Genomic DNA, 26,863 nt, shown 5'->3' on the forward strand with positions numbered 1-26,863 from the left:
AAATACGCTGCTAGGTCAGATCAAATTGAACATTTTGTATACCCGATGCCCCTTGTTTGAAGCTATTTGTACACCAACAAATCATTTGTGGGGGACAACGATCTACGCACAAGTTAAATGATTGGAATCTTGCCTTTTTACAAATACAATTGAAGATGGAGCAACACTTCTAATAACAAAATCGATTAGGCAGACACTTTAAAAAACAAAACCAAACGCCCAAAATAAGTTTCACCCTGGTTTGTAAACATTGTTGACCTTTAGAAAGCTTTCTTTTATCTGTGTTTGCTTTAAAGACAACGATACCACTTATAAAACAATTCAAAACAAGAATTATGTTAAGTTGAAGAGACTGTCAGTAATGTACGATTCAATATGTGAGTTAATACCATTCAATGAATTTTTTTTCTGTTATACTCACATTCCCTAGCTTGGTTAGATATAACCCCTGAGGTGGCATACATTGTAGGAAGTATAAAAAATGAAATGCGACAAATCAATTTTATATTTTATTCTATAGGCGAAAAAATCTAAAATAAATTATAAAATATAAATTATCCAAAGTCCTTACACTATTCAAGTATGATCCCATAATTGATCTCCAAACACTTTATCATACAAGAATATTATTAATGTTATTGTTTGTCAACCTTAGACTTTTGTATGTTTATCGTCGGTACAATCAAAGAGCTGTATGTGATATTCATCAACATGTGTAGGTATCTTCATATATCTTATATTTTAGATAAAACCGACTCGATTTACAAAGCTTAATATACGTTTTGCAAATTAAAAAATAGCACTTTTTTTAGAATATTCGTGCTTTTAAAATCAAATCTTCAATAAGTGAAAAAAAATGTGAAGGAATAACAGATACTCGTTCCCATGTTATATATCAAGTCACTTGTTGGATATATATGTTTATGTTGTTAAATAAATATTAATATAGTACATATATGAAGGCAACAGCAGCATACCGCTGTTCAAAAGTCATCAATCCATTCAGAGAAAACAAATCGGGATTACGAACTAAAACCAAGGTTAACACGTCTACTATAATCTTATTCAGTTAAATTTTCTGTACATCTAGTTGATCTGAAAAAAACAAAACAGCTAAATGAACTAAACAAATCATTTTTTTTTTGTCTCTATCAACTACCAGAAAAATACACCTTTCAACACGATATTAAAATATATCATATTGACGAGTTGGATAGAAATGACTTACAAAGGGATAAGTAGACTAAGGGTTTTGAGAGTAACTTGTTTTACTTATACTTCTATAATGCGTGTTTTACCCACTACATCACACATGTATGTAATGCAGTTCAAGTAGTGGTGCTTGTCACTTCTTATTTATATTGTAATCTCCAGGTAAATGTAGTTATGTACTTCATGATGCAATTTGTTTTGTAAGATTGTGAATTTGATAAAACATTACAATATTCTAAGGTGAAGATAATTTGTTTCGACCTCTTAATATATAATTGTTTTTTGCGTTAAATCTACGTCGTGTTTTTTTTTCTATTCTTGTGTGTTTTCTCAATGAAGACGTCATCATAAAATCACAATAGATATAAATATAAAAAAAAGATTAAGTATGATCAGCAATGGGACAGATATCAACCAGACACTAAATGAAATAGACGTTCACAAAAATTAGTTTGTGTTGTTAAATTTTCTTACAATATTTACAAAATTATAATAACAAAACATGTTTTCTTACTATTTATCATCGTGTACTCATTGGTAACTGGCATCTACTTGACCGTTGATTTAAGTTCGTACAATAATTTAATAATCCTAGATATATGACATCCACCCTGGGCAGTTAGCCTCTGCAAATATCATATCTCTGAATTAAAAAAATCATTGTATCAATATCAGCATAAGTACATAATTGTAAATCGTTACATTTAATTTGTTTATGATGTTTTATTCGTTTTGATTTAGTTGTAATGTAACTTGCAAAAATCTGAATGTTGTATACCGTTTTCAGTGTCGATATGGCATGCAGTACATATGCAAGACCAACCTTCCCGTTAGTCGTCATTTGAGATCACATGGGCACAACAAAGCTGATCTCAAAAACCATATCACCACAATCAAAGACCACAACGGGGATGGTCAAGGGCCGACAGACTTGATCGTGAAAGGTTTTGGATAATGACAGTTTTCCCTGCACATGACTGAAACAAACTATATTGTGATGAAGTGTCTGTAATGGCCCTAGGCAACCATTACAGACATATAAGGCCATTATAACTGACCGATGACATCATATAACAGGATCATTATAAAAACACCCATTTCTTAATACATTTATTAACCAACTGAACAAAAGTGTATATTTTGCTGCCAACTAGATGTACTCTCCTACTCTTTTAATGACAGTTTAGTTTGAAAAAAAAACAATTTGTACTTCCCAATCATAAAGCTTAAAATATATCAAATTTCCAAGATATGAGGTTGAAAGAAGTTATGTGTTGAAAAAAAGGATAACAAATAATCCCTTTATATGTTTTTTTAATGTTGGTTGCTGATTACTAAATTAAATAAAATGCAAAAAGATATTACATGTATACTCTTTACAACTTAACTATATTAACTTTATTAAAAACCCTTACTGGGATCAATACAGACAAACTGGGCATTACTACAGGGGCATTATAGAAAAACAGGGCCATTACAGAAAAAAACAAGACCATTACAGAAAAACAGGGCCATTACAGAAAATAGGTATTTTTTAATAAACCGTGATGTTAGCTATAGGCAATAATGTACTTATTTGGTTAATAAAGTTTCTTAATCAGAATAGATTCATTTTACATCATATTTATACTGATGAAGGATATCTGTTATCCGAAATAATTAACATTTTTTTCTTTTAAGGTGGTACCCAACACTTTCACTAAAATTAATTTGGCTCGTTTAATTTTCATAAAATTTTGACAAAGTATTTACTTTGACCCTTTAACAAAAATATAAAAAAATCGAAAAATTTGAACCAAGCGTTTTATCAGAAAAAATACACTGGTTATATAGCAGTTCGACAAACACTAATTTTGATCATTGAGAAGCTTTATATTGCCTTCACAACGCGACGTAATTGAAACGTTTAGCTGATATTACAGAGTTATCTCCCTGTAGTGTTAGGTACCACCTTAAATGTTATTGTTTGCCTTTTAGACTTGTTATATATTAGTTTTTGTAATGTTCTGTATCATATTTATATGATCCATCGCCCCGTGAGATGTATCGTTGGCTTCGCTATTATTCAGTCATTTTATATATAAAACAATAACATACATTAAATTTGAAAATGCTTTTAAACAAATAATCCAACCAGTTTCACATATATATATATGATGAGTTGTAATCAACCAAGTTTTTCGTTCCGCATATATATGTTACTATTATATTATCAATATAGTGACTATGTTTCTATGATCACTACCAACCAATGTTAAAAAGAAGTCTGAATTATATGTTTTGGATCATGTCAGGAGTTTAATATCATTATGATTTAAACTGTTGTGCAGGTTTATACAAACTGCTGTATCCCTGTGGTAAATATTAGAGCGTCACTGACGAGTCGTTTGTAGACGAAATGCTAGTTTGTCGCAAATACAAAATTTAAATCCTGGTATCTATGATGAACTTATATACACCTACTAGTATCATATAGTCCTTTATTCATTGACTCTATTTTGTTTTATTATCTTTATCATGGTGTTAAAGTATGTGTTACAACTCAACCTAAACACTTACCAGAAACTTGATTTTACAACTATAGCTTAAACATAACTTGTCCTAAAACATAATTATTCATGATCAGTTTTAATTATCACAGAACGTATCTGACCTCAATGACCTATTGTTCATATTTGATACTGTATTTGTTTAAATTAATACAAATACAGGGCAAGAATAACTGAATTATACGTATTTGGAGAGAGACAATGTGATATAAATGATGGTTTGTTTCTTATTGTTAACATTGCATTTACATAAATTGCGTACTGTTCACTTTATAAATTATTTCTAACTAAACTAGTTATAGCACGTGTGTATAACATGATTGTTTAAAGACGTATGTCCTTATGCAACTGCCGTTTCCGAAACCTGTAAAAAAGATAAAATATAATATTAAATACATTGCAAAGTAACACACATCACATGCGCACCTCTTTATAATGCTTCAATTCTTCATTAATTCAGAAAATATGCAATAATATTGACATTTGAATAGACACAAGCTATTGATTTTTTTAGTATTATACTACTTCTAAATATGAATACATATAAAAAAAAACTTATATCACGTCTTTATAATGCTTCAACGATTTATTATAGAATGATATTTGAATGAAATCATTTGCGTACAACAAAACAATTGGCACATTAATCTCGTGTAAACTAATAATTAATATAATCTATAGTGTATGTTCGTGAATGGATCTTTACATATTATTAATAAAACAATGTTATGTAAATAGTGAAAATTATATACATTATTAATGAATGACACTAATGTTAAGTATTATTGATAAAAATAAGATTCCAACAAATACATTGATATTCTTAAGTAGGCATATGTTAGTTATACACGTATGCACACATAATACCTTGTACTGACATGTTTTATCAAGATGGTTATATTTTTACATAAATATTTTATCGACATTACATAAATCAATACTGGTTCCGTTCAATATACCATGATTCGTCATTTATTTTACCCAAATAAAAATTGATACAATAGCAAAATATATTTCAGATTCTTTAATCATAAAAATACAAAATATCAGTTTTCCTACGTTTCAAGCTTATACCTACTTGAATAACATAGTATGCTGCAATTTCGTTGTTCTGATGAATATCCCTGACACAATTGTCCTCCATAACGAGGTGATGGATTTGTACATTCGCGTGTTCTAAACTGGTGAATTCCACAGAAGCACCCACTCCAATCTGACCATATACTCCAACCACCATTTACTAATAGAACGAAATCAAGAAAGTAGCTCAAATAACTATGAACATCAACCGTCTTTTGTTCAACTTAATTTATAAAACATTCGTGTGTGTCTGTGCCCTATATGTTCTCCCATGTATTTGCAATGTAGTCCTGTCATATAATGTTGTCATTTTAATGTTATATTTAACATTGCCATAAAAGAGGGAGGTTTGGCATGCCATAAAACCAGGTTCAACCCACCATTTTGTTTCTTAAAACGTCGTGTACCAAGTCAGGAAATGGCCATTGTTATATTATAGTTCGTTTCTGTGTGTGTTACATCTTAATGTTGTGTTTCTGTTGTGTCGTTGTTCTCCTCTTATATTTTATGCGTTTCCCTCAGTTTAAGTTTTTAACCTAGATTTGTTTTGTTTTCCACAATCGATTTATGAGTTTTGAACAACGGTATATTACTGTTGCCTTAATTATGTCTTATCTTTCTGAAGCAGATGTGATCATCCTCAGAATTTGTTCGGGTTCAAAATGCTTTATCATTAGCTTTCTTTGTTGTTGTTTGTCTTTTGTTGGTTTTTTCGCATTTTTGTCATCGATTTATCAGTTTTGTTTTGGTGTATTAGTTTGAATGTCTTTTTCAACTATTTCGCTTTTATTTTACTTGACATTACAGTAACAATAATATAAAGGAACGTTTGGTCTTAGCCACAGTTTTTCTCATTGCATGTATATGATCATTTGTTTGAAAGACCGCCTGTTATGTAGTTTTGCATTGTGTAGTACTGTATCTTTTTTGTTTATTCCGTAATTTGTTTAGTTTTGTTAAGGACTCATTACAAATTCTGAATTCAACAGTGTCTTGCATGCCGGCAAACAAATGATAACTATCAAATCGATCTTATTGGAATAGTGTACTTGTATTAGAACAGTTTCGGTTTAAGTGTACCGCTTAAAAAAACAAAATACAAATACAGTAGGGTTTTAGGTATCACCACATATTGGTTTAATTTTCTGAGAATCCAAAACATCATTTGTTCTGTTAAAAAATTGTTGTTTATTTGAGATGAAATACAGAGCAAATTGAAAAACTTAATATGCACACTTATATTTTGTTTCATTAAATTTAAAGTAAGATTGGTATTCAAGTTGTCTGAATCTGGTTATTCATCTCGTAAAACATACAAAAATACATGGAACAAATTATTTGTTTTGATCTTAACTGATTGTGTCGTTTAAGTGTTGTGATTTGAGCACCTCTGATCTAATGTTATTGAATCGATCATGCCCCGTATGCTAATGCATTTAGACAGCTTTAAATGGTCCAGAAATAATAATTTTAAAGGAATTAAAAATTGAAACCTTATCTATGCAAATATATTGAGCAAACATTAGAATGATTCACAGCAACAAACGCCAACCACTATATGACAGGCTCCATACTTGGTACAAGCACAAACAAATGTATGGTTCCGGCGTCAAATATGAGTACCTGGCGTTTCATGCTTAACTCAAAAAGTAACAACATTTGATAAAAAAATAAAAAATAGTTACGTGAAAATTAATAGTGTTTTCAATCATTATCCGAACATATATTATTACCTATGATATCATAAGGGAATCAACATTTAATATTTATAACAGTATTATGTGTACAGGGTTTTCATGAATTGAAAAATTAGAATCTTAAGAACCGAAACATTTCATAGCTGCCTAATGTTTGTTTTTGCTCGGGGTAAAATAATCGAATATGAATACCTAACCAACCCCCTGATAAATGAAAATAAAAATCACAGCTGCCATTAATTTTCCTAATGGTGACATACAGCTGTTAATTGTTACGTCATTTTGTCGCATTTAGTCTGAACATTTTCCTTTCTATATGCAATTAGGACCTTGTATGACGTAATGTAATCCATAGATCATTGTGCGTCTTTCTGAATTCTAAAATAATAACTGTTACAAGTTTGAACATATTCTTTAAGAATTTGTTAACAACACACTTGCCTGCATATGGGCAAGCAGACGAACAAATGACTCCAGTATCCTCAGATGGACTACAGTCTCCAGTATTTAAGTCATGATTACATGTTACTAAGCTATCTTCACTACCAGAACACTTCAGATCATCAATCCAGATCGTACCGGTTCCGTCAACAACAAAATGAGCAGTCAACGCCATTCCTGAACTATGATAAAGACGATTGATTAACGGTTTCAGTATATATACCAAATAAATTAAACAAATAATAATACAACACGGTATAGTTATCAGATATTCAATTAAATCAATTATATGCATAATTTTAATGGAATATTTTTATTGTGCAGGTTCTGATATGGTGTTATGGATAGATACATAGTAAACTTTTTTTCCTTCAAATCTGATGCAATGGAGTTTACAAGTCTTAAATGATTTCAGTTACACATTGACAGCCTGTATAACATATTTTATAAATACATACCAGTACCCAAGATACCGACATGCTACTGTTGCATCAGTATCGTCAAAAAAGTCATCACAAATCGTTCCCCATGCACCGTTCATATACACTTCGAGTCGGCCTTCGTGCTCTTGTGCTCCGTCAATAATACGCATCTCACCTGCAAATAATATTGTACACTGAACAATGATTAGTAGTAACAGTAAAATAATATAAAACATGGATTGCAAAACGGAAAGTCAATAATCAAATGAGAAAATGGATTACAACTTTCATATTCCTGACTTGGTACAATCATTTTCGTTTGTTAGATTAAACCAGTTTTATAACTAGTTTAACCTTGTATATAATTCAAGTGTATTTCCAACGATCTGTGAAAAATCACAAAATGGGTAAAAAAAAATCACAAAAATACTGAACTCCGAAAATGTGTACAACGGAAAGTCTATAAAATCAGATTCCAATATCAAAAGCTCCAACAAATCAAACGAATGGATAACAACTATCATATTCTTGATTTGTTACATGCATTTTCTAGTGTAGAACATGGTGGGTTGAACCTGGTTTTGTAGCTAGTTAAACTTCTCACTTGTATGAAACTCGCAATAAATTACATTAAATTAATGAAAACCATGCGTGAACAAAACAAAGAGACATAATAGGTAAAAATGTCAAAATAGGGATACAGCAGTCATCAATGATATACTGAAAACCAAGTAATTTATTAGGGTAGAAAATTACGCAAATATAAATCGTCACTTATATGTAAAGCTTCAGATTTTCCGTATTTATCAAATTTTAGCATTGCAAAATTATATAGTATGAAATAAGCTAGAACGCCAAATAAAGAATTTGTAAAAATAAGTTGTATTACAGTGTAGCAAACATTGGATTATTATATACGATCATCAAATCATTTTAATGTATTCCTTTTTGTAAAGGTGAAGCAAAACATAATGTCGTGTCGTTAAAAGGTTAAGATAAGCATTTTCTGAAATACGAATATGGTTTTTCGTATAATTTTGTTTGAAAAATGTCAAGTATCACTAAAGATGATTATTACCTGTTTGTGGACAAGTACTGAAGCATTCGATCCCAACATCGTCATCATGCCCACAGTCAGTGATAAAGGTATCATATGAACAATTAATTATTTGCATTTCGTTTCCTAAACATCCAACATTATCTAACCAAATTGTTCCATTGCCTTCCTCTACATTTTTAGCCTTCAATACGGTACCAGTACTGACCAAATAAGCAAAAAACAAGTATAAAACGGTTTAGCTGTACAGTCATGCATGCATGCATAAAGCCAACGCAGGTAGTAATAGTAAAACATATTTGGTTTTCAATAATCACAACAGAAGCATTTGAATTTTGTTAATGGACACATTATGCATTTAATTTCCGTGCCTGAGGGAGATATGAAGAATTGTTCACCGAAGAATAGTCATATTTCACGAGATTCTTGCTTTTTCGATCGTGAGTAAATCGTCATTCCGTCTGAAGTTTAGGGATCGAGAACGAATGATTTATTCCGCTGTCTATGCTATTTCTACCTAAATATAAACTACTTTGCATACAATTTTTCATATCCGCCTATTTGGTTTTTTTTTTCATTACACGAAACACATTGATAAATAGTACGGATCAACAGTTAATTATTCCTCTTTTGGTTTTCTTGTCTTAATATATTTGAACACGATACTGATTTTTGATGTCTTTTGTAAGAAATAAAGAAGTTCAAAACTTTATGTACATTTAACGTGCGTAATGTCGCACGATGTAGTCCCAACACTTCAGAATAGAATATGATACTCAGAGAGGAATATGAAGATTTGTTCAATGACACGTGGGATAATCATAATCAATCAAATAATAATTTAACTATCAATTTGTATAAACAGTGGAATATATATATGGATTTATTTAAATGGCTTCTACAGAAGTACAACAATTATTCTAACATAAAGTACATCGAAACCTTTGAGTACACACCTGTGGTAAAATATGAATATATTGTTTGGGCTGTTCTGATCCTACTTTCACGTCATATGCTTTTTTTATGAATGACGTAGAAGAATAATGACGTAAGAATATAATAAAATTGAGAAAGGAAATGGGGAATATGTCTAAGCGACAACAACCCGACCATAGAGCAGACAACAGCCGAAGGCCACCAATGGGTCTTCAATGAAGCGAGAATTATCGCACCTGTAGGTGTCCTTCAGCTGGCCCTTAAAATAAGCATTTTTAGGGAAGACCGAAAATCATCAGAACAATGAAACGTAAACAAACAATGCTAAAATCTGTTAAAACCCATTTATTATTACACGTACACATAAGACATATAAGTAAACTATTCATTTAAATTCATCGAAACCAATCTAAATACCTTATCTTAAAGGACCAACCCGTGTTAAAATCATGATGTATTCAGGCCCCATGTCTTATAACTTAATTTTTAATTAAGTATGATAAATAAACTAATCATGGATACATGTACCAGAATAAAATGTTGTTCTCCAGAGAATTGATTTGTATAAAAACGACTTCTTGGTTTGGCTTAAACAAAACAAAAACATTAAAAAAATTCAACTCTCGGGAATACAACAAATAAATTTGCCAATTAAAAGATTAGGTAAGCTTTCTGTGGTAGAAACATCATTAAATGTATAGTTATAGTCATACCAAGGATAGAAACATGTCAACACAAACAAGTTGACTATTGGACTGGTGGTAACACCTAATCGGTTTTTAACCGAAACTCATTGTAAATATCAGAAATACAATTTGAACACAAGACGTGAATTTTGTCTAGAAAAAAATGATCCGTGACTCTCAAATGCAGTCTGATTTCACGTAACGTTGGGCAATTATGCTCAATAGAAACAATAATATATTTAAATAAAGACACAATTGTAAGATGTGTTTACCAGTATCCAAGTTGCTTACAAGCAACTGTTGCATCGATGTTGTTAAAATAATCATCACAAACAGTTCCCCATTCATCGTAAAGATTTATTTCAAGTCTTCCTTCGTTTTCACTTCTGCCACCGATTAAACGCAAATTCCCTGTGTAGAAAAAAATAATGATAAAAAAGTCCTGTTAATATTATCAATAATTGCAAAAAAATATAAGTCAGATAATACATATATGTAGTGTAAAGATGTGCAATGTTGTTTGTTTTATTTTATTTTTAATGTTTCAGAGCTGGTACCGTTTTTTTTATCTTTTCCTTTTTCCAATTGGTTAGTTAGGTTTATTTTGACGAAACCTACTACATTATTTGGATAATGCACAATTTAACAATTACTCGATAAATAATCACGTACTGTACGTTTCATCAAAAACTGTAGTATCAATTTTTTTATTTTGTAACTTTTTCATGTGATAAAGCTCTTCTCGTGCCAACATTTTGAAATCAAGCTCTTCCTCCGGCTTTACAAAAAAATAATCCTCAATGTTGAATTTGTATTTAATAACTATAAAACCATCAGCTTTCCCTCTTTTCCATGCAATGTATGTTTGTCATGCATTACAATCGCTGATGGAATTCAATGAATCCTGTATACAATCTATTGATTGGCTGTTGGTTTCTTAAGCGCCACTGTTTGTGCTATTTTGTAGTGTCTAGTTTTTATTGGAAGAGGAAGCCTGAGAAAAATACAGATATTTGATAGGAAAACTGACATTACTAGTTAATACCGATTAGAGTCGATTGCACAATTAACTTAGGGAGATACTAAGACATTTTTTTCCCTGTATTTGATACCTCAACTACATAAGTGCCTTTACATACAACGGTATATTGCTTGGTCTAATCAATATTATCAGCAATCAAAGCTGGGCTTTGGAGTTTTGTGAAACTGCATATCCCAGAGGTGGTGTAAATCAGATGTGGATACTAAAAATAGTCTAAAGAACTTTAAAAAACATACAATCTAAGACTCTTTCATTTTGCAATATTAGTAAAACATTTGAACTGTTTACATAAGCATTCACAATTCAAAACTTAAAGACAAATTGAAAAAGAGATGATATTGCGTTATTTCATAACAGAGAGTGACTAACGTATATATAAATATCTTGTCCTATAGTCCTCCTTTACAAAAAAAAACACTCTGATTCAAACAAGATATTCTCTGAAACTAATATTATCAATATGCTTGATTTCCTGATTGACAACATACGTGTTACATTTGTTGGACGTGTTTTGTAAATAATCGACATTGCAATGGGAACCAAGTGTCCCATTGTTATTGCTGAATTGTTCCTTTTTTATCATAAGGCTGACTTAATACCATTATTCCTTAGTAATAAAAGACAATAACATTAGTAATATCATTAAACTTTACTTTCCGCTATAAAGAGGATCTTCTTACACTAAAAATTTAAATTTTGTGACTTTGAAGAACTCATCTATCCGCTCGAACTAGAGATAAAGGATACAACAGATACCCTGTCTCATATCTTAACTTACATCTAGAAATAAGGGTAGATTGAACACAAAACTTCAAGACAAAATGAATGATTTTAGCCTCTTAATTGTGAACTTTCAATTTCTGTTTAGAGCCATTAAACAGAGTATATATCTCCCAATTGATACGATTGTCACTGTTTTGTATTTCATATCATGATTTTCATGATTAAGAAATCTAGCATTTGTTTATTGGCAAATTGACATTTACTAACGATTCCGGTATCAGTTAAGACGTCCTCGTATCAGACAATGATGTTGTAGCGTAATCACTTTGTGTTTAAAAAAGGGTATAGTTAAAATATGCTTGGGTATTTGTTTAGTTGTTTGGGTTTCTTTTATTTTTCATGCTAACATTATGAACATTGTAAATGATCTCCCGTTAACTTTAATTTCCTTTTTAAACCATTCTTTTCGTTTCATCATTGTAACCTAACATGTCGAATACTATATTACAAATTGTCAATATGAATATTTCAATACAAATATGTATTTTCACATTGTTATATTAAAAACAATTGAACAAACATATGAAATTCATAGTACCGTGATATTCATTTGGTAAGGAAACTGAACATTGGATTCCAACATCATTGCCATGGGAACAATACAGATTCCCATTAGAAATACAGTTCATCAATTTACTCTCATTACCCTCACATCCTAAACCATTCAACCAGATGTTACCAGAACCATCAACAATAAGGCTTGAACGAATGGCTGTACCAGTTCTATAACGTATCAAGCATAGTTTATTTGACTCTGCAATAAATTGCTTAATTGAACAGTATTAAAGAGACTAGATTCAAACTAGCGTAAGTCAGATGCACATTTCGTCGGCATCAGTCAAATCAGTACGAAAAAATCCCGACAAAAAAGGAGGTTTACAGAAAACAACTTATGTACACACAAAGTAGCACAGTATACTTTGAGATTAAGTACGAATATCCATCTCATGATGTGTAAGGTTAGACAATTTCAAAACGTATCTTTAAACCAGAGGCTCTAAATAGCCTGTGTCGCTCACTTTGTTCTATGTGCATATTAAACAAAGTACACAGATGGAGTCATGATAAAATTATGTTTTGGTGATGGTGATGTGTTTGTATCTCTTACAGAACATTCTTGATGCTTACAATTATCTCTTGAACTTGGCCCAGTAGTTTTAGTGGACTTTTTTTGGTAACAATTTACCAAATTATTGAAAATTATAAAAAATAACTATAACGGGCGATAACTCGTTAAGACTATTTTGGTCATATTTACTTTTTTGTAGATCTTTCTTTGCTGAATAATATTACAGATAGATCTTAACCTGATGGACAGTTTTGTCTTTGGCAGATTTGCTAGAAATGCTTTGGTTTCAGAGATATTGGGCCAAAAACTGCATTTTACCCAATATAATATTTATAGCCATGCTGGCCATCTTTGCTCGCAGGCGGGGTCATCGGACACATTTTTTTAACTGCATACCCTATTATTATACCTTACATATATTTCAAACAATTAAGGTAAAACTTTATCACGTGCCATGGAATAATTCAGTTAAATTTCATTCAATTGCAAGGTAGGACGAATAACCCTACAAAATGTACACCAGCGGTGAATAACCCTACTATTCACCGGTGAATAACCTTTTGAGTTTGTTGATTTCTACTTGAGTTACCTCCCATGAAAATAAGGTCACAGACGTAAATAAACAAAATGGCAGCGTTCACGTTACACTTCAAGCCCCTCGAGAGACGAGGAAATAAGGCATTGGACATGAGCTGAAAGTGCCAGAAGCCGATGATATCTCTTATAAACGGTCCTTTTTCAGGGCCATCAATATTTTACAAAAAGATTCTACTTTTGTTGTAAATTAGAGTAATTCGAACACAAATGTATTTTCAAACGTCAGTCTGTGTGTTATGTTAAAAATATAGACACTATAGTAAGCGTTAGACATGCCCTTCTACTCTGAGTTCGGTATAATAAAACAATTGTGGCCCCTTAGAATCAATGAATGTCCAAAATTGTCAACCCTTAAAAGTTATTTCACTTCAGGCTACGCCCTCAATGAAATAACCTTCTCGTGTTGACAATTGTGGATGTTCACCTTTTCAACGGGCCATAACTGTATATTGATGATTGTGTACAACTTTTGTTAAATTCATCTAAGTTGAATTGTTTAAGTGGAGACAAAAACTTGTTAAAAATTGACTATACAGGGTAATTTCTCCTTAAGGGATCAACTGAACATTTTGGTCATGTTAACTTATTTGTAGATCTTACTTTGCTGAACATTATTGCTGTTTACAATTTATCAATATAATAATATTCAAGCTAATAATCAAAAACAGCAAATTTGTCTTAAAACTACCAATTCATGGACAGCAACCTAACAACTAGTTGTCCGATTCATCTGAAATTTTTAGGGAGGATAGATACTGACCTAATAAACTGTTTTACTCCTTGTCAAATTTGCTCTAAATGCTTTGGTTTCAGAAATATAAGACACAATCTACATTGTACCCCTATGTTCTATTTTTAGCCATAGCTGCCATCTTGGTTAGTCACCGGACACATTTTGTAAACTAGTTACCTCAATGATGATTCTGTTAAATTCTACAATTTCAATCATTAATGGCTTCTTTGTCTTAAGTTCAAACAAAATGGCAGTTATTTCATGTAAAAACTATACCTGACCCTGACTTGTGCTGTAAATATCAACATACCTTTAATTGCATAGTAAAGCGCACTGGTTCCCTGAAGTGTGATAGTAGAAAAACAGGAACTTCTGATCTGAACAACAGGTCAAATATGCCCTTCTATCATAATTTCATATACTTCTTATAATTTAAATAAAGTATTCTACAGTGATCCTAAGGCCCAAAGCTTTCATTTGATACCACAAATTACCAAATATACCCGCTATTGACAAATATACAGCTATGCGTAGGAACTATTTTGTTTAAAATATGAACTACTGTCTTGTATGTTCGTTCCGACCGGGCCTGAATTAGTGGTTCTATATCTTGTTAATCTATTAGCATGTATACATAACTCCTTTGTAATGGAACCTTTTTTTAGTTCTAAGGTGGTATTATGATTGGCATGCTAATAATAAGGAATGTGTTATTGGTGCAACCACTTCAAGTTGAACTAAAGAGTTTAAAATTCATTGCAGCTGTTAGGGTCAAAAGGAAAGAGTATTTTCCCAAGTGAGAATAATGCATTTGAATGTGGTTACATGTAGTTTAAGGGAAGGTTGAGATATGCATGCATAGGTATCTAAGACGTTGACATATTTACCTTACTCATTATGTTTATCCTATTGTCGATAAATAGTTCCAACTGGACTGTGATCGGCCAATACCCTATCAGTACCATTTATCAAGTTTGATGAAAACAACTTTATATTTTTCAAGGTAATGTTTATGGGGATACATAGATATATTCAATTGTATTCACCACGTTAATTTTATCTAATAAACCTAATCCCTCTTGTTAAATTGAATCTGCTATGCTTCTTTAAATAAAAACACATGTATGAAATTTAAATATAAATTCCCTCAGTTTAAGCTTAAATGACGAAAATAATCAAAATGAAACTAAAGCCAGGCTAACCAGAAAGTGGAGTATGCTACAGTCTGTATATGCACAACTACATCAAATTGTATGTTTCTCTTCCTGTTTCCTTGTATACGTAGTAACCTGGTTTTTTCATGTACATATACTTCCAAATCGCACAATTCAAAAACAACATTGCCGCTCGCTCCACTTAAAGAGCGTCCGCCTTAAAAAAAACTCTTGTTAAAAAAATAAATTCAATCAAAAATTATTCGGTCGCTCGCAACATATTTTAAGGAGCGTTTGTCCTATGACCTAAACATAAAATTGGTGTTGCCTGGCAATAGTATTAACATTTTGTTTTCATGCAACATGTTTCTGTGTCGATGTAATTGTATACTAGCATTTCCGTGTTTTATCATGTTGTTTTTTTATTAAAGTGATGTGTGCCTGTATATTTGGTTATGCTGTATTTTAGTTATGTGCCTAAGCAGTTGTTTGCCATTGAGTTTCAAAATTATTTTATTTATCATTCTTATTTTATTTGTTAAAATACTGCTTATTACAAACAAACATCAATATTTAAAGCTTCTTAATTCCGTTTTTTTGGGTTTGAGAATTTATGAAAAATATAAATCCAGAAAATACCTTAAAAAACACAAAGTTAATAGGGTACAAATTTAGTACGATTGCACACATATTATTTTTTTAAACAGTGTAAGCATTATATTTTGGTTATTTAATCATAATCAAATTCAGATACTGTAGTTTAACTGACGTTTACTTTTTTAAAGTAAATAATGCATTGTCTTTTATAAGAATTAATTCGTTGGCACTTTTGTATTCTGCATGTTGCAAGATCTCATGTACATTTTAGCTGAACTTTCATATCAGAGTATTCGAAAGCATTTGGATTATAAGTGGTTCAATTTTGAGTGCTGTATTTTGCAGGTTTTATATAAATTATTCACATTTGTTTTTGTTTTACGTTATTCTTACTGGTTCGGTGATATATCCGAATAAGGGTCAAATAGTAATTAATTTGCGTTGATCTTATTTCGATAGTAACCAAAATATAATAACACAGATGATTTGTTCGATCAAGAATTGTTTTGTTTACGGATTTCCTCTAAACTGCGTTGTGTTTTTCAGTAACACGGTCAATGTACATACCGATATCCAAGTTGTCGGCATGCTACTGCCGCATCAATGTCATCAAAAGCGTAATCGCATACAGTTCCCCATGTACCGTTGAAATAAATATCCAATCGTCCGTCATTTTCATGTGCGCTTTCAGTTAGACGCAAATCACCTAGTGGTTGTAAAATAAATATTTGCATATACATTCAAATCAATGTTTCTATCTTAAAGAGGGAATCTTGATCGGCTTGCAATTTTAATGGAATCGTACTTTATAAAGCACAAAAGTGTCAGTATTCACCTCAAAAACTAACAAAACCTTTCAATAGACTTATGAGGAAGGGATATAATTACGATACTGTTGTCAGGTCATTAAAGATTGCATATGTTGGCGTTAATATTGATTCACTTAAAGGGTCTTTGCATCGGAACTAAACACATCTATTAAAAAACCAGTTGTTGGCATGACACGGGTTATGTTCTTCTCATTCTTATGTTCTTATGACGGTATGATACTAAACCCCTAACGGGAAGGATTGTGCCTGATGTTCATATGATGAAATCATAATCTTTCAGTCAGTTAAATTGACGTCCGGAGCTCGCATGTCAGTTAACTGCTAGTAGTCTGTTATTGTGTATGTATTATTGTCATTTTTTTTTTTTTTTTTGGTTACATCTTCTGACAACAGACTCGGACTGAACTTAATTTTAATGTGCGTATTGTTATGCATTTACTTTTCTACATTGGCTAGAGGGTTGAGATCTCACAAACATGTTTAACCCCGCCGCGTTTTTGTTCCTGTCCCAAGTCAGGAGCCTCTGGCCTTTGTTAGTCTTGTATTATTTTAGTTTTAGTTTCTTGTTTACAATTTGGAAATACGTATGGCGTTCATTATCAATGAACTAGTATATATTTGTGGATACTTTATAGATTGTACTTTTGTGAATTGGTACCAGTGATTTTTAAACATAAGTTGTATAGAAAGTACAGTTTCAACATGTTCAAAAGGGATAATGATGTAAACGTCATCTGGATGTACTAAATACTTAAATGATTTGTATAAAAGACAGTGGATAACTTTTAATTACACCATAAAAAGTATGTAATTGATCATGACAACTGCTTCGTCTAACGTCGAAAGAATTGTGTTTACAATAATTATCACATTCGTCGAGTTAGATAAATGCTTTTGCAAATCTCTTAACTATAAAAATACGATCTTAAGAGGTAAATTAGTTACAGTAACAATGACAGATAATATCAATAAGCAAATACGAAAAAACTGAAAACACAAATAATCATTACCAGACTGAGGACATGTAACATCACAATCAATGCCAACATCTTCATTATGACCGCAATTATGATAATAATGGAATGAACAGTTGATCAATCTGCTCTCTGTTCCAGTACATTGCATCTCATCTATCCAGATCTTACCATATCCATCTTTTACAAACTTGGATGTCCACATTATACCAGAACTGTGCAAAACAAATGTATAGAACTATTCTAAATACATATGAACACAAAGTATGTATCTGTCTCATTACCAATGGACATCTCTTTCATTTACACGTTCTATAATTAGTAAGCTTATTGTTTTATCTTATTATTTATTACTTTAATTTTAGAATTATTTTTCATTATATGTCTTCTGCATTTCTTATGTCTAAAATTGAAAATAACCAGCTGTTCCCATCTCCAAAATGGACAACACATACATGGCTTGCGAGGGTTTTTGCAAAAAAATCTAATGGTCTTCATTAAGATATATTTCGATTTCAAATGCTAATATATAATAACTTATCAATTATATTTCAAAGAGCATATTATTCAGTTTTACGTTATGTTGTCATAATTTTTCGTTTTGAAATATGTTGTAGCACTGCACTAAATCACAAATTCGAGATATTGAGGTTGACAATTTTGGATTTTTGCACTTTGTGCAAAAGTTAACCAAAGTTACACACATCTTAAAATATATATTCTTACACTTGAACTAATTAGATTGAATTCAACGTGAAGTAAAGGTAAGAGAGGAAGTTAAATCCCTACAAGAGTGACGAACCGGTTATATAATCCATGTTTACAACTAAGAATAAGATGTTGAAAGTGGGATATTTTATTTTACCTTTAAATAAGGAACTCGAGAGTTTCTTTTAGTGTCTTTTTTTTTCTTATTTTTCTACATTTATTAATTTTTATCAGAGTTTTTCCAAAGATAAAAAAACTAAAAGATGTATCTCACTATCAATTGCGATCAATCTTTTCAATTGCGTCTCCCTTTGGTAACATCAACTAAAAGCCGAACATGCACGACGTTGCCTGCTACAATGTCGCTTGCATAATATTTCTGCAAGGTTATAGGCAAATTGGTTGTATATATCTCTGTATTGCTTAATGTGAAGAGATACATTAGAGTAGTACATATGTAATACTGTGTTCTTTTTTAAAATCTTTTGAGATCTTTTGTTATGAAACATGGCAAAGATTACTATTGACCTTGCTTGTTACTAAAATGCACCGTAAAACTATGTTGTGTGTGCGATTAGACACACAAGTTGTATAAAACCGGTTCCAAATTAAAATTCGATCAGGAATGAATGATAACAAAAGTTATATTTGTCATTATGTTAGCACCAAGAGGGTCAGTCGTCTTGAAATAGCTATATTACGTTTATTTTATTGTTAAGACCTCAGAAAACATTCACGACGAAAAACATCAACAGTAACAAGTGTTTTATTTATTATAATTTTATATATCATTTTTTTTTAAATCAAGGTCATCACTCAAGAAATGTTACGGTCGCTTTCATGAGCCGATTGACCATTATGACAAAAGCGTGTCAGAAATCATATCTGATATTCTTCCTCAGTCATAATAACCTTCCATCATTACCGAAGTGAACAAAGAAATAACACGACGGGTGTCGTATAGGGTGCAGGAAAGCCTTACCCTTCTGGAGCACCTGATTTCAATCCCGGTTTTTTAGTGGAGTTGTGTTGTTTCTTATTTATTATTTATATCTGTTGATTTAAATGTTCTTTGGTTCTTTGAGTCTTTGTTTACTCCTTGGTTTTGATTATTATTGTCTTTTTAATTTAATGCACAAATCGTCATGGCAAATACGTTGACATGTGTTAAAAACATCAGTTGACACAATGCTTCTAATAAGCGTGTAGGTTTAGGATTAGGTGTATTATCACGGAAAATTACTCGCACGACATTCCTGCAAATGATTAACTGTTGCACCAAGAACAAACTCCATTAAAACTATATCGGAATCCCTTAAAATGCGTGATTGTAAATTTTTGAAATACATATGCAACTTTGTATCTGTCTCATAGACAATGAACGTAATTGTCATTTACAATAAATATAACTGCTAGGTTTATTTCTTCTTGTTTTTGATAACTTAATTTTGAGACTAGTTTTTTTCATGTTTTTAATGGAGGTAATATTGTTAACCCATTGCATACAAATTTCAACATACATGCAACATTTATAAATCAGACATCGATTCAAAACAATTTAAGTATGAACACAAAGCTGTGTAATAAAAACTATTGTTAGAATAATGACAATAGAAAAAACAAATCCATCCGGGTACAAGATTTAAACTCTATTTCATACATATCTACTGCCTTGACTATCATAGAATTCCAAGTTTTTTACTCTTTGTTTGTTTTGAAATTTTAGGTATATGCTTGTGAACGAAAGATAAATCTTGAAGTATCTGTTAAGTTATATTGGTCCGTCGTTCATTTCAGTAAATATCGAACTAAACGTAAATTACTTTGATATTAGGTGTCAATAGGAAAACTGCCCCTTATCCACTCCCGAAAAAAACATTTATTGCGTGTCAAGCTTTTACATACCAATATCCAAGTTGTCGACACGCTACACTGGCATCAATATTGTCGAAAGAATCGTCACACACAGTTCCCCAAGTATCGTTATAAAAAAATTCTAATCGTCCTTTATGTTCTTCTAATTCTCCCATTAAACGAAGATCTCCTGCAGATAGACATACATATATTTATGATGTCTCTTTTTATTTGTTATAGTACACAAAAAAGAAACTGACAATGTATTCTGTATCCGAGTCTTTGCATACCCAATAGAATAGTACCATAGAAACTAGAATTACAAATTCAATTAATTCAGTATTCATATGATTGAACATATTTACAATGATAAGATAACCTTCTTTTGTCAATATGTTGCTGAAAAGGAAACGTTACTCGTTTTCCGAAATTTATTTTACCAACTTCAAATTTAACCATACTCTTTTTGATAGCATCAACCAACGAAAGGAAAACTCCTTAATAAGGTAAGGATTTCCCCAAGCGAATTTAAACAGGTTTTAAAGGTTCTTTATAAGTGCTTCATTTTATTGTTTTGATTTAAAGTGTATGAGGGTTTAATGTGAAGTTTAGGAGGGTTAAACTTGCTTCTACATCGCATTATTGTGCTATTGTAAAGCATGATTGTATTCTTGTCTTTCTTGTTTGCTAAGGTTTATTGTATATGTCTTTGTATGTTTCTTTGATTATATAACGTGACTCTGTACTTTTTATCCCGTAATTGTGTTATTGTATCATGGTAAATTTGTGAATTCGTAACTTTAATTTGTTTAAATATGCTCGATCTGTATGCCATTTTGTGCTTATTTCTTACATATGTCTTTGTTTTTGTGGTGATTAAGATTGTAGCATAATGCTGACTGTTGTTCCCCTTTTTAACATTTTACCTTTTATGTTTATTGTTTTATTATTATTCACACATCGTTGTCAATATAATATAATGTGATGCGACTGTCATACAAACTAGATGTTTAGCTAGCTTTACAATCAAATTAATCCGCAATTTTCTACATATGAAAATACCTTTACCAAGTTGGAAATATGACAGTTGTTATCCATTCGTTTGAGCTTTTGATTTTGCTATTAAATCATGTTGATTAGGGACATTCCTTTTAGAATTTCAGTAATTGTTTTATTTGAAGTTTTGGTATCAGCATAATATTTATAATTACAAACCGGTCCCGAACATAGGGCTGCATTTAAGAGTGGAAATATTTTTAACGACATATATTTCCATAATTAATGGCATTTACTTGTAACTGAATATGTTGGTTTTAAGCGCAAAATCACTCCATTTTAAAAAAAATCGTAGTATGTCACTGTGAATTGATGAATAATTACAACTTTTAAAACAAAACTACAACAATCAATAACTCCATATCGTATGTAACGAGTTTCTCGTGAGTACAATGTTACATAATAAATTATAAAACTACTGTAATCGTATATACATAACTAAGGATGTGGGAAGTATACATATGTATTATGGTTAATACCAATTTGTCACAGCTTTTAAAAAATGTTCGTTATTGCAATTTACACGAAAAAACTTAGTTGCCTATTAAGTTCGAGGTTGTGTTAATGCTTAATTTTGTGATATTCCAGTAAAATATAAAATAAAGAGTTGTGGTATGATTGCCAATGAAACAACTCTCCACACAAAAAATTCAAATAACGTGAATGATATAAATGATATGCAACCATAAGCGCTTACAAATGGGAAAAGACATAACGTTTGGTCGGTTTTAAATTGACCCAGCATTAATAAGTTGACGTGTTCTATTGAGACCATTTAAATGCCTTATTTGCAACTAAGCAATCAACAACAAAAAATATGACAATCATAAACCAACCAAATCCACTGAGCTACCGGTTACTGACGAGGGAAGGTTTATGGATTCTCTGTCGTGTTTAAACATGTATAAAGGCTCCAATGATGTATCTAACCTTGGTCAGTGATTTAACAGTACATGAGAACACGCACAACACAAATCAGATCCTCATACAAAACAAAAATTCATCTAACAAAAGCACAGACGTTGACGTTATTTAATATTTATGAATCTTTGATCAATAAAATGACAACTGACATCTTTTTACTTTTTCAAATCAGGTTACCACGACTTAAATATCAATCAGTACACATCCATAAAATCTGTTTGCTAGTGTATCATTTTGTATATTTTAGTTCCTGTCACGGTTAAACATTTTACGTACCTGTATTCTGGCTATACCCCGTACGCATTTCTCTCATAATGTACAGAATAAGTATTAGTCCTTTCATATTTCCTAAACAGAAATAGTTCACAGTATTAAACATATATCTATATATGATGTCAAGATTTTACAAAACATGTACACTTGACAAATGTGTTACAATTTAAAACGAGACAACTAACGATCTTATTCATTTACAAATTAATGAAAGAAAAACAAGTATGTTGCATAGCACAGAATGATAATCACTGAATTATACACTCCTAACTTTGGACAGGCATGTTCGGAATATAGCGCGATGATAAACTTGTCAATCTATACTTTTCATGTCTTTTATTTCTTTATTTCAATATCTTGTGGACGTACATTTAGTTCATATATTTAAACATCCAGCCTTTGTGCTATGGTCAGTTTGCTTTCTTGTCTTTTATTGTTTGCTTGTGAACTTTGCATATATTGCATTTTGTGTTTCTTTGTTGAAACTGTTATTTGTTTCTCTATTGTGATTTGAATTATACTACACTGTTGACAGGTGTTCCACAGTTTATGACGTTTTTACAAATTATGTCTGCTTGTTAAGATCACACAGTGTTGTCAATATAATAAACCTATATGCAACTGTTATACAAAATAGAGTTATATCTAGCTATAAAACCAGGTATGGTCCACCACTTTTCAAAAAAGAAAATTGCCTGTATCAAGTTTTGAATATTGCAGTTATTTTCCTTTCGTAAGATGTGTTTGAGCGCTTAATTTGTCATTTTTAATGGTCATTTCGAATTATATTTGAGTTTTGACATTGGTCTTTTTTCTTCTTTTTTTTCAATTTTATACACATTAAAGTTTACAAACGTACAAACCGAACGTCGACATTAATAATTAGTTTATTTAAATTTGATATGCGAAAATATTCGTCCAAGGACAGTCTTAATAAATTACCAATTTAATGTTATAATTCGTAATTATTCACCTACAAATGTAGTAATATGTTTCAGTGGGTTTAGATGGTCGTTGCAGTTTTTGATAGACGTCGGATGTTGCCTGATGTTTATAACAACATAACTAAAAATGAAATGGAAAAAAAACCTATATTTTATATTCAGATGTTACATATTGTTGGGACATAATCATAATATTTTAAAGACATGTAAGAGTAGCTATGTTATAACAGAAATATAATAAACATTCGTATGATCTTACCGTCACGAAACTGCTTGAAGGAACATAGAAAATTTAGCAAATTATTAAATACTCACAGGTAAATATTCAATCCCCAACTTATTTTCAAATGTACACTACTTTAAAATATTTCGATTATATTTTCTCCGTCGTTGATTTCATTGACAAATCTTCTCTATATTCGAAAACACGTTTAAACCAGTATCATCTAAATTATTTATTTTTTTTAACAATGTTTTTTCCTTCATACAAAATAACAACATGTATGCATGATTAACTTAGTATAACAATAGCAATTGGAGATCCTTTTTGAAAAGTAACCCAAAGTATATCATCATTCACATTTAATCTTTTGTAAGTAATAACTAATGATGATACATTATTTCAGAAAAGGATCAACGACATTTTAAAGGTTATACATTAGAATAAAACCATACAATCGAAATAAAGAATTTGTCGAAGTGACAACAACCCGATCAAAGAGCAGGACTCAACACAAGAACACAAATGGGCTTTTACACATGTTTAAAACAGCGAAAAAATCCAGCAGAGGGAGGCGGGCACTAGTTGTTCCCTTAACTAAAAATGTATACTAGTTTAGTAAAAATGTGACTCCTGTGAAATTAACTTATAAACCAAAATTAAAAAAAAAATTGATAAGCAAAGGTCAAAGCACCTGAATTGGGACAGGTGCAAAACTGTAACGGCGGAGTAAAACATGTTTTTTGTGAGATCTCAAATCTCCCCTTCTTTATACACTACATACTTTAGAATAGTGTTTTCCCTTTTTGTCATTCTTACGAAACTCCATTAGTACGATTGTGACTACATGTATATTGATGAGAAGAATTTGAATGTACGTTACATTAGAATAATTAGTTCATGTATGCGTTCACTTATAGTCGAAAGTATCATACTCGTGCATTTTGGTATATGTTGTTTGAGAATTGGATGTATTGTTTTTTTTTTATAAACTATGCTGTGAGTAACTTTATATTCAAATTCCCGTTCTTGAAGAACCTTGAATGATATGTAAGTGTAAGTCTATATCTTATTTTGAAATACACTAATTTATAATTTTTTTGTGTAACTGATACCGCTACTCAGAAAATAAACACTTTGTAACATTAACTTAGTTTAAATGTTTTTCATATAACATACTTTATATGTTGATCTTCAAATTATAGTTAATTGGTTTGTATCCGTTGTCATTTGTTATATGCATTTGATTTATCCACTGACGTGTTCATGTCTACAGAATGACATGAGAAGTGATATATTACTAATATGTATGAACTGAATTGTAAGCATATGACTCAAATGTATCGCGTTACGTGTTATTGCAGTGTGCAGCTGAAGATAAATATAACCGGCATACATATGAGGTAAAATCAACAGTCAAAATCTAGAAAGTTAAATTAACCTGTGACCTTGAGCTCAATTTCAAGGTCCTAAACCAAGGACCTCAAATCAAATGACCCTAGGTCTTAATTATATTTGGTTAATGAGTTAAATCAACCTGGAATGCTTGAATTTAAAAGAATTACCGTATTTGTTCAATTAGAATCGACATAATTCATGGGGGCTTGAATATATCTAGAATTTACCACGGGTGGTCCCTGTATGCTGATATTTTACCCTACACTATCGCTCAAGAGTAAAATATTTGTCATGGTAAAATCACAATATATTCAAGCTCCCATAAATTATTTCTTAATCATTGTTGCCCAATTTGTAAAATGACATGAAATCAAACGAACCCTTTAAGTTAATATCAAAAATGTATTTCGTGTATGCACATATATATACATGCTTCTTAGATTAAACTGTGTGTTAACTGTAGTAGTCATATGAACACAGTGCAATCATTCATATGGTTCTTCAGTCACAAAAAGTCTATAACGTAATTATATAACATATATTATTCATGAAATTAAAACAAATACTCACTGGTTATCAATATATCCCAATTTTATTTTGTCAAATACAAACTTTGTTCAAATGATCAGTTGATATAATAAACGCAGTTAGATATATTATCAAAATATCTTTATAGCCGTAATCTGGTTCAAACCAGTATACCTTTAATTATCTAACTCTTTTAAGGTCTTATTCCTTTATAAATACTGACAAAGGGTATGCATGAATAACTTATAACAAAATCTTGAACATAACTGTTGTAAAGTATACCTAGGCTAATTATCATTCAAGTTTAAACTTTAATAAGTAAACATTTTATGATATCAATATATTTTAGATATAAATCAATTGAATAAAAATATGACAAAGGTAACACACTAATTTAATAATGTTAATCCATGTAAACAAGGAGGCGAAACAAAAATGTAGTAAACGTATACATACTCTGCAAGCATTATGAACATTGCATTGATTAATCAATATATTGGTTTATGTTGTTGAACGGTTATCTCTGTAACATGTGTAATATTGGCTACATTGTAGCTATAAGTGTGTTGTTGTTTTGATTGAAGGGGGAAAAGGCAGTTTGAAACAGCTGAAGAGCCCGGAGATAATCGTCGCTTGTGAAACTGTCAATCTTTGTCAATTTGTATTGTAATTGAACATGTCAAATATAAATACCATCTGCGAGACTCGAACTCGCAAACCAAGCTTTCATTGCAAAAAAATTATTGAAAGGATAGTCAAGACCAGAATTGTTACTCTATCGACAAAACCACGAGAATAATGTTTAACATCAATTTACATATTTTGATCCGACAAATAAGTGATAATTTTAATAGAAAGTCCGTTTGAAGTGCCTTACAGTGATTAAATGCTAAATTAAAACAAGAAAAACACGGTATTTGTTACGTTTTCAGCACACTTCATAGTTTATCGAAAATGTTCTGATAATGAATTCTTATGCTTGTTTGTAAGACTACAGAATAATCCAATGACCAATTAACCTCAACATAATATGTGAAAAAATAAACGGAAAAGATAGTTAAACTTTATCTCTGTGAATCTTTTTACAAGTACACTGTAT

General features: G+C 31.0%; 1 protein-coding gene and 1 long non-coding RNA gene across 2 annotated transcripts; both read right to left on the reverse strand.

Annotated features, from left to right (window-relative positions):
• Positions 1-570: 570 nt before the first annotated feature.
• Positions 571-4,984, reverse strand: LOC134690986 (uncharacterized). Its single transcript, XR_010102070.1, has 4 exons — positions 4,840-4,984; positions 4,011-4,125; positions 1,727-1,855; positions 571-1,095 (listed from the first exon to the last, which is right to left on the reverse strand). It is a non-coding gene; the product is annotated as an uncharacterized LOC134690986 (long non-coding RNA).
• Positions 4,985-6,860: 1,876 nt separating this feature from the next.
• LOC134689956 (scavenger receptor cysteine-rich type 1 protein M130-like) lies at positions 6,861-22,705 on the reverse strand. The gene is made up of 9 exons (XM_063549923.1): positions 22,678-22,705; positions 20,473-20,611; positions 17,896-18,074; positions 16,623-16,761; positions 12,444-12,628; positions 10,353-10,491; positions 8,480-8,661; positions 7,438-7,576; positions 6,861-7,161 (listed from the first exon to the last, which is right to left on the reverse strand). Exons 1-9 carry the CDS (start codon positions 22,703-22,705, stop codon positions 6,861-6,863), a joined length of 1,431 nt encoding a protein of 476 aa, XP_063405993.1.
• Positions 22,706-26,863: the final 4,158 nt, after the last annotated feature.

The sequence above is a fragment of the Mytilus trossulus genome, chromosome 11 (assembly GCF_036588685.1).
Source record: "Mytilus trossulus isolate FHL-02 chromosome 11, PNRI_Mtr1.1.1.hap1, whole genome shotgun sequence".
NCBI lineage: Eukaryota > Metazoa > Mollusca > Bivalvia > Mytilida > Mytilidae > Mytilus > Mytilus trossulus.

Bases quoted from the DNA above. Each gene is read 5' to 3' on its own strand.
- LOC134689956 (XM_063549923.1), bottom strand. From the start codon at position 22,705: ATGCGTACGGGGTATAGCCAGAATACAG. The intron at 12,629-16,622 runs GTATGTACATTG...GATACGTTATAG, and splicing joins TGCCGACAACTTGGATATCG to AACTGGTACAGCCATTCGTT. The intron at 7,162-7,437 runs GTATGTATTTAT...TCTTTATCATAG, and splicing joins TGTCGGTATCTTGGGTACTG to TTCAGGAATGGCGTTGACTG.